Genomic DNA, 13,604 nt, shown 5'->3' with positions numbered 1-13,604 from the left:
TGAAATATGTAATGTCAAATCCCAGTGTCATAACAGAGCAGGTGAAGTAATTGAAAATATAATAGAAACTGAAGAATCTGCAACTAGAAATTTTAATAAGCACAAATTCCTCCTCAGGGGCCACCGCTTTAAAGTAGCACTGTCTGTGCGGGCAAGGAGGTTAGCATGCTCCAGATCTGGAGGGCTATGCTGCCAGTAGCGTAGCAACCAGCAGGGTCACCCAAGCCAGACAGACCAAAGAAGAGGAGTCAGACAAAGTGTGTCCCACAATGAGCTATCACTCCCCTTTCCTATCCCAAACCTCTCCTCACCATTTCCTTTTCTTGTCATTCCCTGGAATATTTACAAAAGGGTAGAAAAACCTCTACAGGCATGGAGAAGCCAATCTTTCTATGGGAGAAAACCCTGAATGAAAATTCCTGGTCCTCTTTGTTGCGGGTTGGCAACAGGCCACCAACCCGTCCTGAAAAAAATAATCACCGGTATGAGCAGCACAGAAGAACCTCAGATAGGACTGATCTCTGTAAAACGACCTATGCAAGAACAAGGACTATGGAAGGAAATACTATTAGGGACCTGGAATGTCAAAAGCCTATACCAACTTGGGACAGCAAAATGCATCTTAAGCGAAGCAGATAAGTATCAAATAGGTCTACTGGCTCTGCAAGAGACAAGGTGGACAGAAACCGGAGCTACAGAAATGGAAAACTATGTCATATTCCATGGAGCCTCAGGAGCAAATCCCACTCACTAGGAACTGGTTTTGTAGTGAAGAAATCACTCTGTACCACTCTCATAGATTTTAAATCAATCAACCCCAGAATCTCACTCCTAACCATAGACAGGAAAACACAAACTCACATATATAAATTGTCATGCCCCAACCGAAGAAAATGATGACGTCAAAAAAAGATATTTTCTATGAGGAATTAGAAATGGTTTTAAACACTGTACCAGGTGAACATTACGAAATCATCCTTGGAGATTTTAATGCAAAAATAGGGAAAGGAGCAGCCTTCATGGAGACCAAGCACAGTTTATATGATGTGAGCAGTGATAACAGCACTAGGCTGGTTAGCTTTGCGACTGCAAAAGGCTTGTTCATAATATTTCGACAGGAAGAGAATATATAAAGGAACCTGGTTGTCTCTGGATGGGAAGACAGTGAACCAAATTGACCATCTAATTCTAGAGATGAGAATAAAGAAGTGGATACAAAATGTCAAAACAGTAAAAGGTGCAGAATGTGAATCAGACCATTTCCTTGTCAGGGGAAGGATGAAAACAATAGGGAGAGCCAGAAAGTACAAAAGAATGCAGAGTCATTCGATATGACCGGGAAAGTCTGATTAAAGATAATATAAGAACTTTCAAAATAGCACTGACAAACTGTTTTGAGGCTTTGAATGAAGAGGAAGGAGATAATGTGGTAGATCAAAAGTGGAAGGCAAGTGCAGAGACCATTAAAGAAAGATACCAAGAAGTAATCCCAAAGCAAACTAAGGGAGAAAGGGTGTGGTTCAATGAGGAGTGTGAGGAAGCTATCAGGGAGAGACAACAGACCAAAATACTGTGGATACAAAGTAATATGCAGGAAGAAGAAAAATCAAAGTTCGAAGAAATACAATGGCAGACACAAGCCACATTGAGGACAGCAAAGAGAAAATATGTAAAAAGCATCATGGACGAAGCTCAACAAGACTTTCATGGAAATAGGTATAAATAACTTTATAGAAAAGTGAAAAGTTTTAAAGGAGGGACATACCATCAATGTAAATTCATAAAAGATGCCAATGGAAGAATGTTAACAAAAGATCAAAAAATTGGGAGAAGATGTGTGGAATACTTCAGAGAATTACTAAACTCTGATGAACCAACCAAACTACTCGAGTTTGATGACCCAGTAACAGTAGACCCAGAATATCCTCCACCCACCATTGAAGAGATAAGGAACCAGATTAAAAAAACATATGAATGGTAAAAGTCCAGGAGAGGACGGAATTCCTGCTGAACTTCTCAAGGCTGGAGACGAAATCCTTTGTTTCAAAATCCACAAGCTAATCAAGCAAATTTGGGTAAAACACGAAATACCGGAGGAATGGAAGATAGCTGCGATATTCCCCATATATAAAAAGAAAGACAAATCAGTATGTGACAACTATAGGGGCATAGCGCTACTCAACACCTGTTATAAGATCTTCTCCAACTGCCTATTAGAAAGAATAAAACCTCTAGCAACAGATAATTGGAGAATACCAAGGAGGTTTTCATGCAGGACGATCAACCATGGACCAGATTTTTGTCCTAAAACAGGTCTGTGGAAAAATGTACAAATACAGACAAGAAATACATTTCTGTTTGTAGACTTCAAGGTTTACGACAGTATACATAGACCTAGCCTGATTAGAACTATAACAGAGTTTGGTATACCAAAGAAATTGGTCAAACTGGTAGAGGTGTGCCTAAATGACACAAAACTTAAGGTTAAGGTAGGCAGTAAAATGACAGAAACTTCCAAGAAGTAAATGGATTACACCAAGGAGATGGGCTATCACCTGTCCTCTTCAGCCTGGCACTTGAGAAGGTAATGCAGGATTTTAACAAAGAAAACTTCCAGGGAATTCAAATTGTCAATGAACACATTACATATCTGGCCTATGCAGACGACAATGCATGATTAGCATGCACACAAGACAATCTGAAAAGAAGTATCCAGACCTTGGAGTTATTGGTAGCTACAATTGGTCTACAAATTAGCTCTGAAAAGACTGAGTATATGGCCATAGGATGAAAGATCCAAAACTCTCAAGATTTAATTGTGAACAACACCAGGTATAAACATGTGAAAAAGTTCAAATATCTTTGATCAATTTTTACAGAAGTAACATCAACTGAAGTAGAAATAAAAGCATGACAGCAGGCGGGAAACAGATGCTATCACTCTCTAGACCCTATATTAAAATGTAGAAGTGTCTCTCAACAATTAAAGCTACGGTTGTATAAGACATTAATAATGCCAATAGGTCTTTGTGGTTCTCAAACCATGAGAACTCGAAAACAAGACCTTAAACGACTGCTTACATTTGAAAGGAAGGTCCTCAGGAAAATATTTGGACCAGTCTGAGATCAGACTACTGGAGAATGGAGAAGACACCATAACACTGAATCAAAAGAGCTGTACAAGGAGCCTAACATCTTGGGAGTGATGAGAAGCAAAAGACTGCAATGGGCTGGACATGTAGTTAGAATGGAGGCAACAAGGTGGCCCAAAATCACAATGGACTGGATCCCGTCAGGCAGCAGACCAGTGGGAAGACCTAGAAAGAGATGGATCGATGGAGTGAGAGAAGACTTGTTGCACCTGGGAGTCATGGAAAACTGGAGACAGATAGTAGAAGACAGAAACAGATGGACAGCTCTAACTGTGGTGGCACATGGTCCACTGGGCCTGATCACATGAATGAATGAATGAATGATGATGAATAAGCACAAATTAAATGAATATGGTGCTCTAGAAGAAAATGGCATTAGAGAATGGTTACAGGCTTGCTAATGCAGCAAAGGAATTGTATTGGAATAGGAAGCTGTAATGCATTCGATGACTGCCTTTTGGGGGTATGCAAGTCCCATCAGTTTGCAATAAGGAGTTTAGTTCATTCTGTTGTATTTGTACCAAATTTGAGAATCCAGTACATAAAGCATGCAATGAAATGAAATGTCGTGTGACGAGGGCCGCCCGTCGGGTAGACCATTCACCTGGTGCAAGAAAGCATGCAATGATAGAAATAAAACTGGGTGTGTCATTAAAAGATTGGAAGGCAGAGAATTTTTATGGAGAATGAAAATGTGTTCTTCTTGTTCAACATATGATGAATTTTTAAGTGCTTTCCTTAAACAATATTGACCAAAACTAAACTAAACTCTGTCCAAACTGGCCTTGGAGGCCCAATGGTACTGACAGGCCGCCATGTCATCCTCAGCCCACAGGCATCACCGGCTGCGGATATGGAGGGGCGTGTGGTCAGCACACTGCTCTCCAGGCCGTATGTCAGTTTACAAGACCAGAGCCGCTACTTCTCCATCAAGTAACACCTCAGATTGCCTCATGAGGGCGGAGTGCACCCCACTTGCCAACAGTGCTCGGCAGACCGGACAGTCACCCATCCAAGTGCTAGCCTAGCCCGACAGCACTTAACTGATGGGAACTGGTGTTACCACTGTGCAAGGCCATTAACACTGACCAAACACTGTGCAAAATATTGTATGCAGTGAAATTTTCATGGCAATCAATTTTGTTGATGGTGGGTGTCAAAGTTATAAAGAATTCTTTCAAAATTATTGGTAAAGGAATTTATATTCTGATAATCCTCTGAAGAAAAGGACTTTCTATTTCATTGGTCAAATTGCCTGTAAGTGTGCAAGAAAAATTATTAGGAATTCTGAAATATAGTGTTGGTGGTACGAATCCCACACTGATGAGCAATACTCAAGTATAGGTCGAACGAGTGTTTTGTAAGCCACCTCCTTTGTTGATGGACTACATTTTCTAAGGACTCTCCCAATGAATCTCAACCTGCTACCCGCCTTACCAACAATTAATTTTATATGATCATTCCACTTCAAATCGTTCCGCACGCATACTCCCAGATATTTTACAGAAGTAACTGCTACCAGTGTTTGTTCCGCTATCATATAATCATACAATAAAGGATCCTTCTTTCTATGTATTCGCAATACATTACATTTGTCTATGTTAAGGGTCAGTTGCCACTCCCTGCACCAAGTGCCTATCCGCTGCAGATCTTCCTGCATTTCGCTACAATTTTCTAATGCTGCAACTTCTCTGTATACCACAGCATCATCCGCGAAAAGCCGCATGGAACTTCCGACACTATCTACTATGTCATTTATATATATTGTGAAAAGCAATGGTCCCATGACACTCCCCTGTGGCACGCCAGAGGTTACTTTAACGTCTGTAGACGTCTCTCCATTGATAACAACTTGCTGTGTTCTGTTTGCTAAAAACTCTTCAATCCAGCCACACAGCTGGTCTGATATTCCGTAGGCTCTTACTTTGTTTATCAGGCGACAGTGCGGAACTGTATCGAACGCCTTCCGGAAGTCAAGAAAAATAGCATCTACCTGGGAGCCTGTATCTAATATTTTCTGGGTCTCATGAACAAATAAAGCGAGTTGGGTCTCACACGATCGCTGTTTCCGGAATCCATGTTGATTCCTACATAGTAGATTCTGGGTTTCCAAAAACGACATGATACTCGAGCAAAAAACATGTTCTAAAATTCTACAACAGTTCGACGTCAGAGATATAGGTTTATAGTTTTGCGCATCTGCTCGATGACCCTTCTTGAAGACTGGGACTACCTGTGCTCTTTTCCAATCATTTGGAACCTTCCGTTCCTCTAGAGACTTGCGGTACACGGCTGTTAGAAGGGGGGCAAGTTCTTTCGCGTACTCTGTGTAGAATCGAATTGGTATCCCGTCAGGTCCAGTGGACTTTCCTCTGTTGAGTGATTCCAGTTGCTTTTCTATTCCTTGGACACTTATTTCGATGTCAGCCATTTTTTCGTTTGTGCAAGGATTTAGAGAAGGAACTGCAGTGCAGTCTTCCTCTGTGAAACAGCTTTGGAAAAAGGTGTTTAGTATTTCAGCTTTACATGTGTAATCCTCTGTTTCAATGCCATCGTCATCCCGGAGAGTCTGGATATGCTGTTTCGAGCCACTTACTGATTTAACGTAAGACCAGAACTTCCTAGGATTTTCTGTCAAGTCGGTACAATGAATTTTACTTTCGAATTTACTGAACGCTTCACGCATAGCCCTCCTTACGCTAACTTTGACATCGTTTAGCTTATGTTTGTCTGAGAGGTTTTGGCTGCGTTTAAACTTGGAGTGAAGCTCTCTTTGCTTTCGCAGTAATTTCCTAACTTTGTTGTTGTACCACGGTGGGTTTTTCCCATCCCTCACAGTTTTACTCGGCACGTACCTGTCTAAAACACATTTTACGATTGCCTTGAACTTTTTCCATAAACACTCAACATTGTCGGTGTCGGAACAGAAATTTTCGTTTTGATCTGTTAGGTAGTCTGAAATGTAGCAGGACCACTGAGGAAAACGGACTGGTCCTTACATTTCAGGATGCACTGACCAATTTTATGGTAGCTGAGCTTATTGAACTGCAAGATGCAGACACAGTAGGACAGTCGCTCATTGAGAAAATTGTATTGCTGTACAGAATACTGCCGGTATTATTAAGTGACATTTCATTAGCAAAACCATCAAAAGAGTATGCAGACTGTTGCATACTGAGGAAATTCAGACTATCAGCTACCACCATCAGTCAAGAGGAGTGTTAGAGGGGTTGCATCGAACATTAACAGGGGTGTTACAGTACTATGTAAACAGAGTGCAAACAGACTGAAACAGTTGGGTTCCATTCGCGGTTTTTTGTGTATACTATCCCAGTGCACTATCTGACAGTATATATGACACATGAATTGTCCTTCAAAAGAGCATGTAAAATTCCACGGACACTATAGAAATATCTGACTGGACTCAGGTGTAATTTTGACAATTATGTGGCATATCTAAAAGAATACATGCAAGAGATGCATTGATATACAAGAGAACAGAATGCCCAATGTAAAATAAGGAATAAAGAATACCATGTGGGGGATTTGATGAGAGTGTATGACTAGGCAGATCATGTAAGTCAGATACACAATAGCAAGGTCCATACAAAGTAGTAAGAACAAAGGGACCTAACACAGTAATTTGTCTGTAAAGTAATAAGTATCTCATGGTCCATGCCTACAGATTGAAGGAATTTTTCTAATTCCAGATGTTGGCATTATACTGCATCTTCGGCATTATTCTTCTGCTCATTAGAGTAGAGCTCACAAGACAAGCACCACACACTGAGGTAACAAAATTCCAGTCATCACCTGGACTGCAATACAATAACATGAGATAAGCAAAAACTTAAACCTTAACTGTAAGTTCTTTTAATTTGATGTAACTGAAAGAGAAATTTGAACACACTGAGGTTCTCTTGAGGCAAGCAACTGGACATTATAAAGACAGGTTGGTCTTATTAAATATGAGTGCAGCAGTACTTGTGTTACATTGGCACACAGGAAAAACTGAAAAGCACAAGGTCCAACTGAACAAATGCACAACATGAATCTCGTATAACGAAGTGCGGGATCTTAAATTTTTTGTATGGGGTCAGTGAGATAAATGTCTTAGAAGGAGAACAGAAACAGCTACTTAATCTTTTGAAGGAGCAGGTGACCTTATTTAAAGTAACCTTGGCTAGTCTTAAATCAAATGGTAAGCTGAAGAGCAAAAAATGAAGAGATTATCACACAGGGAATGAAACAACTGAGCCAGTACGTAGTGCAATATGAGAACACAGACAGACAGTTGATCACTGTTAACGAACAGTTAATACAGCTGATGGGCATTTTGAACGAGTTAGAGCAGGAGTACATTATGCTAATATTGGAAATCGTCATTGCTCAGAAAGCTATTCTGGAGCTGCACCTGATCCGTTCAGTTTAGACCGTGAAATATCTAGAACTGACTTTAAGGCAGACAGTGGTTACCAATTGATCAGAATTATTGAACTGGCTGTTTTCATTGTTGTGAACTTCTTAAGTTATGTGCTTAATATTCCACGAGAAGGGGCCAATGTGTACAACCTTATAGAATATTACCTATGCCAGCAGAAGTTGACAGAACAAAGTATTTATTTATGCATATTAATCCTGTAAAGGAGCTTCTGCTAACTGTTGGCATGAAACAGCACTATGCGAAGCTAAGTAGTGAGCAGCTACAGGGAAGAACAGTAGATCAGAGCCTCAGAATATGTAAGTGAGTGTATATAATTTTGTTCACGTATGACCATGAGAGAATGAAAGGTGTAACAGATCACTTTGGCTTACAGTGATGTGTTTTTTATACCTCTTTCAATCTGATGAATGACAGCCTTGATTTTTAAAAGGAATTTTCTTTTCAGCTGAGTAGATGTTTGTGACCCGCCTTCTAAGTGCAGAATTTTTGTTTCCATTGTACATATACTGTCTGCTGGGGTGAATGCAGTATATCTGTGAAATGGGGCAGTGGATGGTAATATTATGGCGCACTGTGGCACTTGCTGCAGTGAGCAGTTATTCCTTGCGACTTACATCCTGGAAAGGACATACACTTTGCCCCATGGAACCCACAGGATTTGGAGACTTTGCTGTTGATGTCTCTAGGAAGAGAAGTCAGTCGTTAGTTGACACCCCTGATATATGAGAGACATTGTAAAAGGCTAATGTTATATAACTTGTGGTTGTAAGCAACTGTAAAAATGGAATGTACTTATTGTAATGGGAACTGAATCAACATATTGCAAAGAAGAAGAGTCTAAAATCATTCAGCAGCAACTGGTCTTTTAAGTAACTTTTCAGGGTGGTACAGGCATTGGCATCAGAACAGAGGGAAAGGAGCCTGAAGTCAAGATAACATGGACCATGGTACTTCTCTAACTGCTTCCACATGCAAGACAGTAAAGTTTATAATCCATAGCGACCGTATAATATACACACAAATGGATCATTACAGATGTATGGCACATTGCAGATGAGGCTAAGATGATGCAACCAGCCTGAGAAATTCTGAAGGATTGCATGCAGGAGCTAATAACTTTGAAAAAAAGTCTATGAACATCACTGTGTAATTTTGTTGTTGCAGTGAACAAGAACATTACCGTCATCTCTTATGAAGGAAGATCAACAAATATTGTGCACTGAGGAAAAGAATTTAAAATTTTTAGGTAAATGTCATGGAAATATGGCTCAAATGGTGATACAGTCCGAGCATATAATACAAAAAAAATGCCCCTAGTGGTGACAGAGTGCCAAACTTGAGCATGGAAACAGACTGAAGCATACTAAATATGAAGAGGAAAAATATGAGTGAACTATAGGTAAATTGATCTAACAGATGCAGGACGGAAGCTGGATGAGCTACAAAGCAAGATTGAGTATCAGGAGAGAAGTGCCTTCAGAAACTTCTTGATAAATCATTTTTCTTTGTGGAGCTACATGGACTCTGGTGTAGTGTTTACAGTAGTTATACGTTGTCAATGTAAACTGTGCACTTTTACTATTATCTGAAAAATAGCAGCTGTGTAAAAATATATAGACATCACCTACAAACTTTTCCCCAATGGTCGTATATGCTGCATATTTAGAAAATGCAATGCCAGAAAGTCAAATAACAGAAACCAAAAACTGTATTGTGTAGTTAGTTTGACAACCCACATGCAATACAAATTTTTTAGACCTTATAGCTAGAAATAGGCCTGACTTTATTGACAGTGTCAGGAAAGAGACAGAGATTAGTGATAATGATGTTATTGTAGCCACAATGATAACCAAAGTTATTAAATTAATTAAGAAGGTTAGTACTGTTTATGGAGGAAAGAGCATATAAGCAGGTGTTATCGTGCTACTTAGACAATGAATAGATGTCATTTAGTTTCAATGTGATGAACATAGAGGAATTCTGGGCAAAGTTTAGACTAATTGTTGCTCACTCTGTGGATAAGTATCTGTCGAGTAAGCAAATTATGGTAAAGAAGACCCACCAATGTTTAAGAACAAATTTAGAAAAATGTTGAGGTAGCAGAAATTGTTGTCCTCTCAGATAAAAAAAGAACATGGAAATGTTATCAGGAAAAGTTAGCAGAAATTTGTATGGCTATTAAAAGACTGATGCATGGAGCATACAACAACTTCCACAGTCATACATTCGCGAAAGATCTTGCTGAGGCCCAAGAATATTCTGGTCCTATGTAAAATCACTAAACAGATCAAAGGCTTCTATTCCATCAGTTATCGACCAGTCTGGTGTAGAAATAGGAGACAGCAAATGGTAAGCTGAAGTTTTAAATTTCATGTTTAAAAAAGCATTGACACATAACACCACACAGATGTTTGACACGGTGCCCTCTGCAAACTGTTAATGAAGGTCCAAGCTTGAGGAATAGGTTCCTCCATATGTGAGTGGCTCTTAAGTAATGGAACCCACTAATCACTCCTGGACAGCAGGTGTTCAGAGACAAGGATGTCATCAGGAGTGCTTTAGAGAATTTTGATAGGACCTCGTTTGTTCTCATGTTTGTTTTGAGAAGGGAATTATAATATTTAAACCATGTAAGTCTTTCTAGTAGGTTTTCATTGCAGAAATACAGTACATGACTGATCATTATGTTTCTTAGAACAGAATGAAGTGTGAACAAATCCATCATTTCAGATTGCCCTTCTAAAGTTTTTTTGATGTCATAAATTGTTAACTTACCCTTAGGAATGTAGATGTCTCGTAATTTTCTTAGCACAGAGAACATTTTGCTGTGGAGAATTGAACCAAATGCATCTGAAATATCAGCTTTCACAAAATACATTTTCTTGCGCCCTTGCAAATTCCAATAATGATGCAACAAGCTCCAGCTATGATTGAAGTCTGCACCACGGAATAAGCTCAGTTCATGAAACTGATCTGATAACTGCTGCAGGAGAAGACGTGATTCCTTTAAAGTTTCAAGCTGATCATTGTCAAACCTAGACAGAAAACATTTTTAATGTCATTGTGTACATTACCATGAAAGAATTGTGGAAACTGGAAAAATATATGACCTCATGATCTGAAACAGCAGCAATTTATAGAAGTAAATAATCTGATTTGGTACTGTATTTCAAATCCTCTCTTTTCTTTTTTTTTTCTTTTCCTTTCAGTGTCACATGTTGCTAAAAGTGAGGTCATAGGAACAAATCACAAACCCAACTTAAAAGTGGATGTAGAGGAAAATTTTGATTTTAGGAAAATGCATGTAAATAAGTACATCTCTTAGTGCCTTTGAATCCAGTTCCATCTGATCACTGAATTCAGTGTTTCATCAATGAACAACTTTCCTTAGCACCTGTAATTAGACCGTTATTAATCATGACAGAAAATAGAGAAACAGCATTTAGTGATAACTAACACAAAATCCCACTCAACAGGAAAGTTCTGTAATGGATAAAAGAAACAGGAGAGCCACATGACATTTTCTGTAATGTCAGAAGAATGCAGGCAGTTTTGATTATGAATCACAACCTGATTCATTCTTTCCTAATTGTTTCCGTAAGTTGCAGATGCAGGACATACGAGGGGTAGGCAATAAAACTAAACCACAGTGCCACATTTCTAATGAGCTTTTTACAGGCAAATCTCCCTTTAATGCCAGACTAATTCTATCACTGACATCACATCAAGATGGAAGATTAATCAATGTTAATGAGAATACAGTGAATGATTTGTCCATATGTTACTTAGTTGTTGGATAAGATGGGGGCACACTTTCTGTTATGGAAAGGAGTTATGTTGTTGATTTTGGATTTTTTTAAAAAAAGCTAGAGAGAAAAAACTTAGACTCGACTGCCTGTGGCATATCGATAAGCATACTCATGAACACAATGTTCCAAGCATGTCATACAACAATGTGAAACAGCAGATTTACACACTTAGCCATAATATAATGGATACATAGCACTGAATCAAAATATGTGCAAGAGGGCTGTGATGCTCACTATGAGTGAAACAATGAGACACACAAGAATATAAGGGTGAAAAAAATTACATGATTTAAAATATTTTCCTTGATAAATGCAATTATCATCTACTAACCACAGGTATAGTGGGAATTAGTGAAGTTCGGTGGCAGGATGAACAAGACTTTTGGTCAGGTGAATACAGGGTTATAAATACAAAATCAAATAGGGGTAATGCAGGAGTAGGTTTAATAATGAATAAAAAAAATAGGAGTATGGGTAAGCTACTACAAATAGCATAGTGAACGCATTATTGTGGCCAAGATAGACACGAAGCCCACGTCTACTACAGTGGTAGCAGTTTATATGCCAACTAGCTCTGCAGATGATGAAGAAATTGATGAAATGTAATTGGAGATAAAAGAAATTATTCAGGTACTGAAGGGAGACGAAAATTTAATAGTCATGGGTGACTGGAACTCTAGAGTAGGAAAAGAGAGAGAAGGAAACATAGTAGGTGAATATGGATTTGGGCTAAGAAATGAAAGAGGAAGCTGCCTGGTAGAATTTTGCACAGAGAATAACTTAATCATAGCTAACACTTGGTTCAAGAATCATGAAAGAAGGTTGTATACATGGAAGAACCCTGGAGATACTAGAAGGTATCAGATAGATTATATAATGGTAAGACAGAGATTTAGGAACCAGGTTTTAAATTGTAAGACATTTCCAGGGGCAGATGTGGACTCTGATCACAATCTATTGGTTATGAACTGTAGATTAAAACTGAAGAAACTGCAAAAATGTGGGAATTTAAGGAGATGGGACCTGGATAAACTGACTAAACCAGAGGTTGTATAGAGTTTCAGGGAGAGCATAAGGGAACAATTGACAGGAATGGGGGAAAGAAATACAGTAGAAGAAGAATGGGTAGCTTTGAGAGATGAAATAGTGAAGGCAGCAGTGGATCTACTAGGTAAAAAGACGAGGGCTAGTAGAAACCCTTGGGTAACAGAAGAAATATTGAATTTAATTGATGAAAGGAGAAAATATAAAAATGCACTAAATGAAGCAGGCAAAAAGGAATACAAACGTCTCAAAAATGATATCGACAAGAAGTGCAAAATGGCTAAGCAGGGATGGCTAGAGGACAAATGTAACAATGTAGAGGCTTATCTCACTAGGGGTAAGATAGATACTGCCTAAAGGAAAATTAAAGAGACCTTTGGAGAAAGGAGAACCACTTGCATGAATATGAGCTTTGATGGAAACCCAGTTCTAAGCAAAGAAGGGAAAGCAGAAAGGTGGAAGGAGTATATAGAGGGTCTATACAAGGGCGATGTACTTGGGGACAATAATATGGAAATGGAAGAGGATGTAGATGAAGATGAAATGGGAGATATGATATTACGTGAAGAGTTTGACAGAGCACTGAAAGACCTGAGTTGAAACAAGCCCCCCCCCCCCCCCCCCCCCCCCCCCGGAGTAGACAACATTCCATTAGAACTACTGACAGCCTTGGGAGAGCCAATCCTGACAAAACTCTACCATCTGGTGAGTAAGATCCATCTGGTGAGTAAGATGTATGAGACAGGCGAAATACCCTCAGACTTCAAGAAGAATATAATAATTCCAATCCCAAAGAAAGGAGGTGTTGACAGATGTGATAATTGTGGTGTCACCGACAGACACCACACTTGCTAGGTGGTAGCCTTTAAATCGGCCGCAGTCCGTTAGTATACATCGGACCTGCGTGTCGCCACTATCAGTGATTGCAGACCGAGCGCCGCCACATGGCAGGTCTAGAGAGACTCACTAGCATTCGAACCAGTTGTACAGCCGACTTTGCTAGTGGTGGTTCACTGTCTACATACGCTCTCATTTGCAGAGACGACAGTTTAGCATAGCCTTCAGCTACGTCATTTGCTACGACCTAGCAACGCGCCATATTCAGTTACTATATGTCTTCTGAACAGATAATATTGTGAATCATGTACCGTCAAG

General features: G+C 39.4%; 1 protein-coding gene across 1 annotated transcript in view; it reads right to left on the bottom strand.

Annotated features, from left to right (window-relative positions):
- LOC126146873 (telomerase reverse transcriptase-like) overlaps window positions 1-13,604 on the bottom strand; it is a 190,050-nt gene that overhangs the window by 160,630 nt on the left and 15,816 nt on the right. The window contains exon 3 of the mRNA XM_049915650.1: window positions 10,372-10,631. Within this exon, the coding sequence (XP_049771607.1) occupies window positions 10,372-10,631 (260 nt within the window). The remainder of the gene's footprint in view (window positions 1-10,371; window positions 10,632-13,604) is intronic.

The sequence above is a fragment of the Schistocerca cancellata genome, chromosome 2, assembly GCF_023864275.1.
Source record: "Schistocerca cancellata isolate TAMUIC-IGC-003103 chromosome 2, iqSchCanc2.1, whole genome shotgun sequence".
Taxonomy (NCBI): domain Eukaryota; kingdom Metazoa; phylum Arthropoda; class Insecta; order Orthoptera; family Acrididae; genus Schistocerca; species Schistocerca cancellata.
Note: the sequence above shows the minus strand (reverse complement) of the source record. Positions and strands in the feature narration are given on the sequence as shown.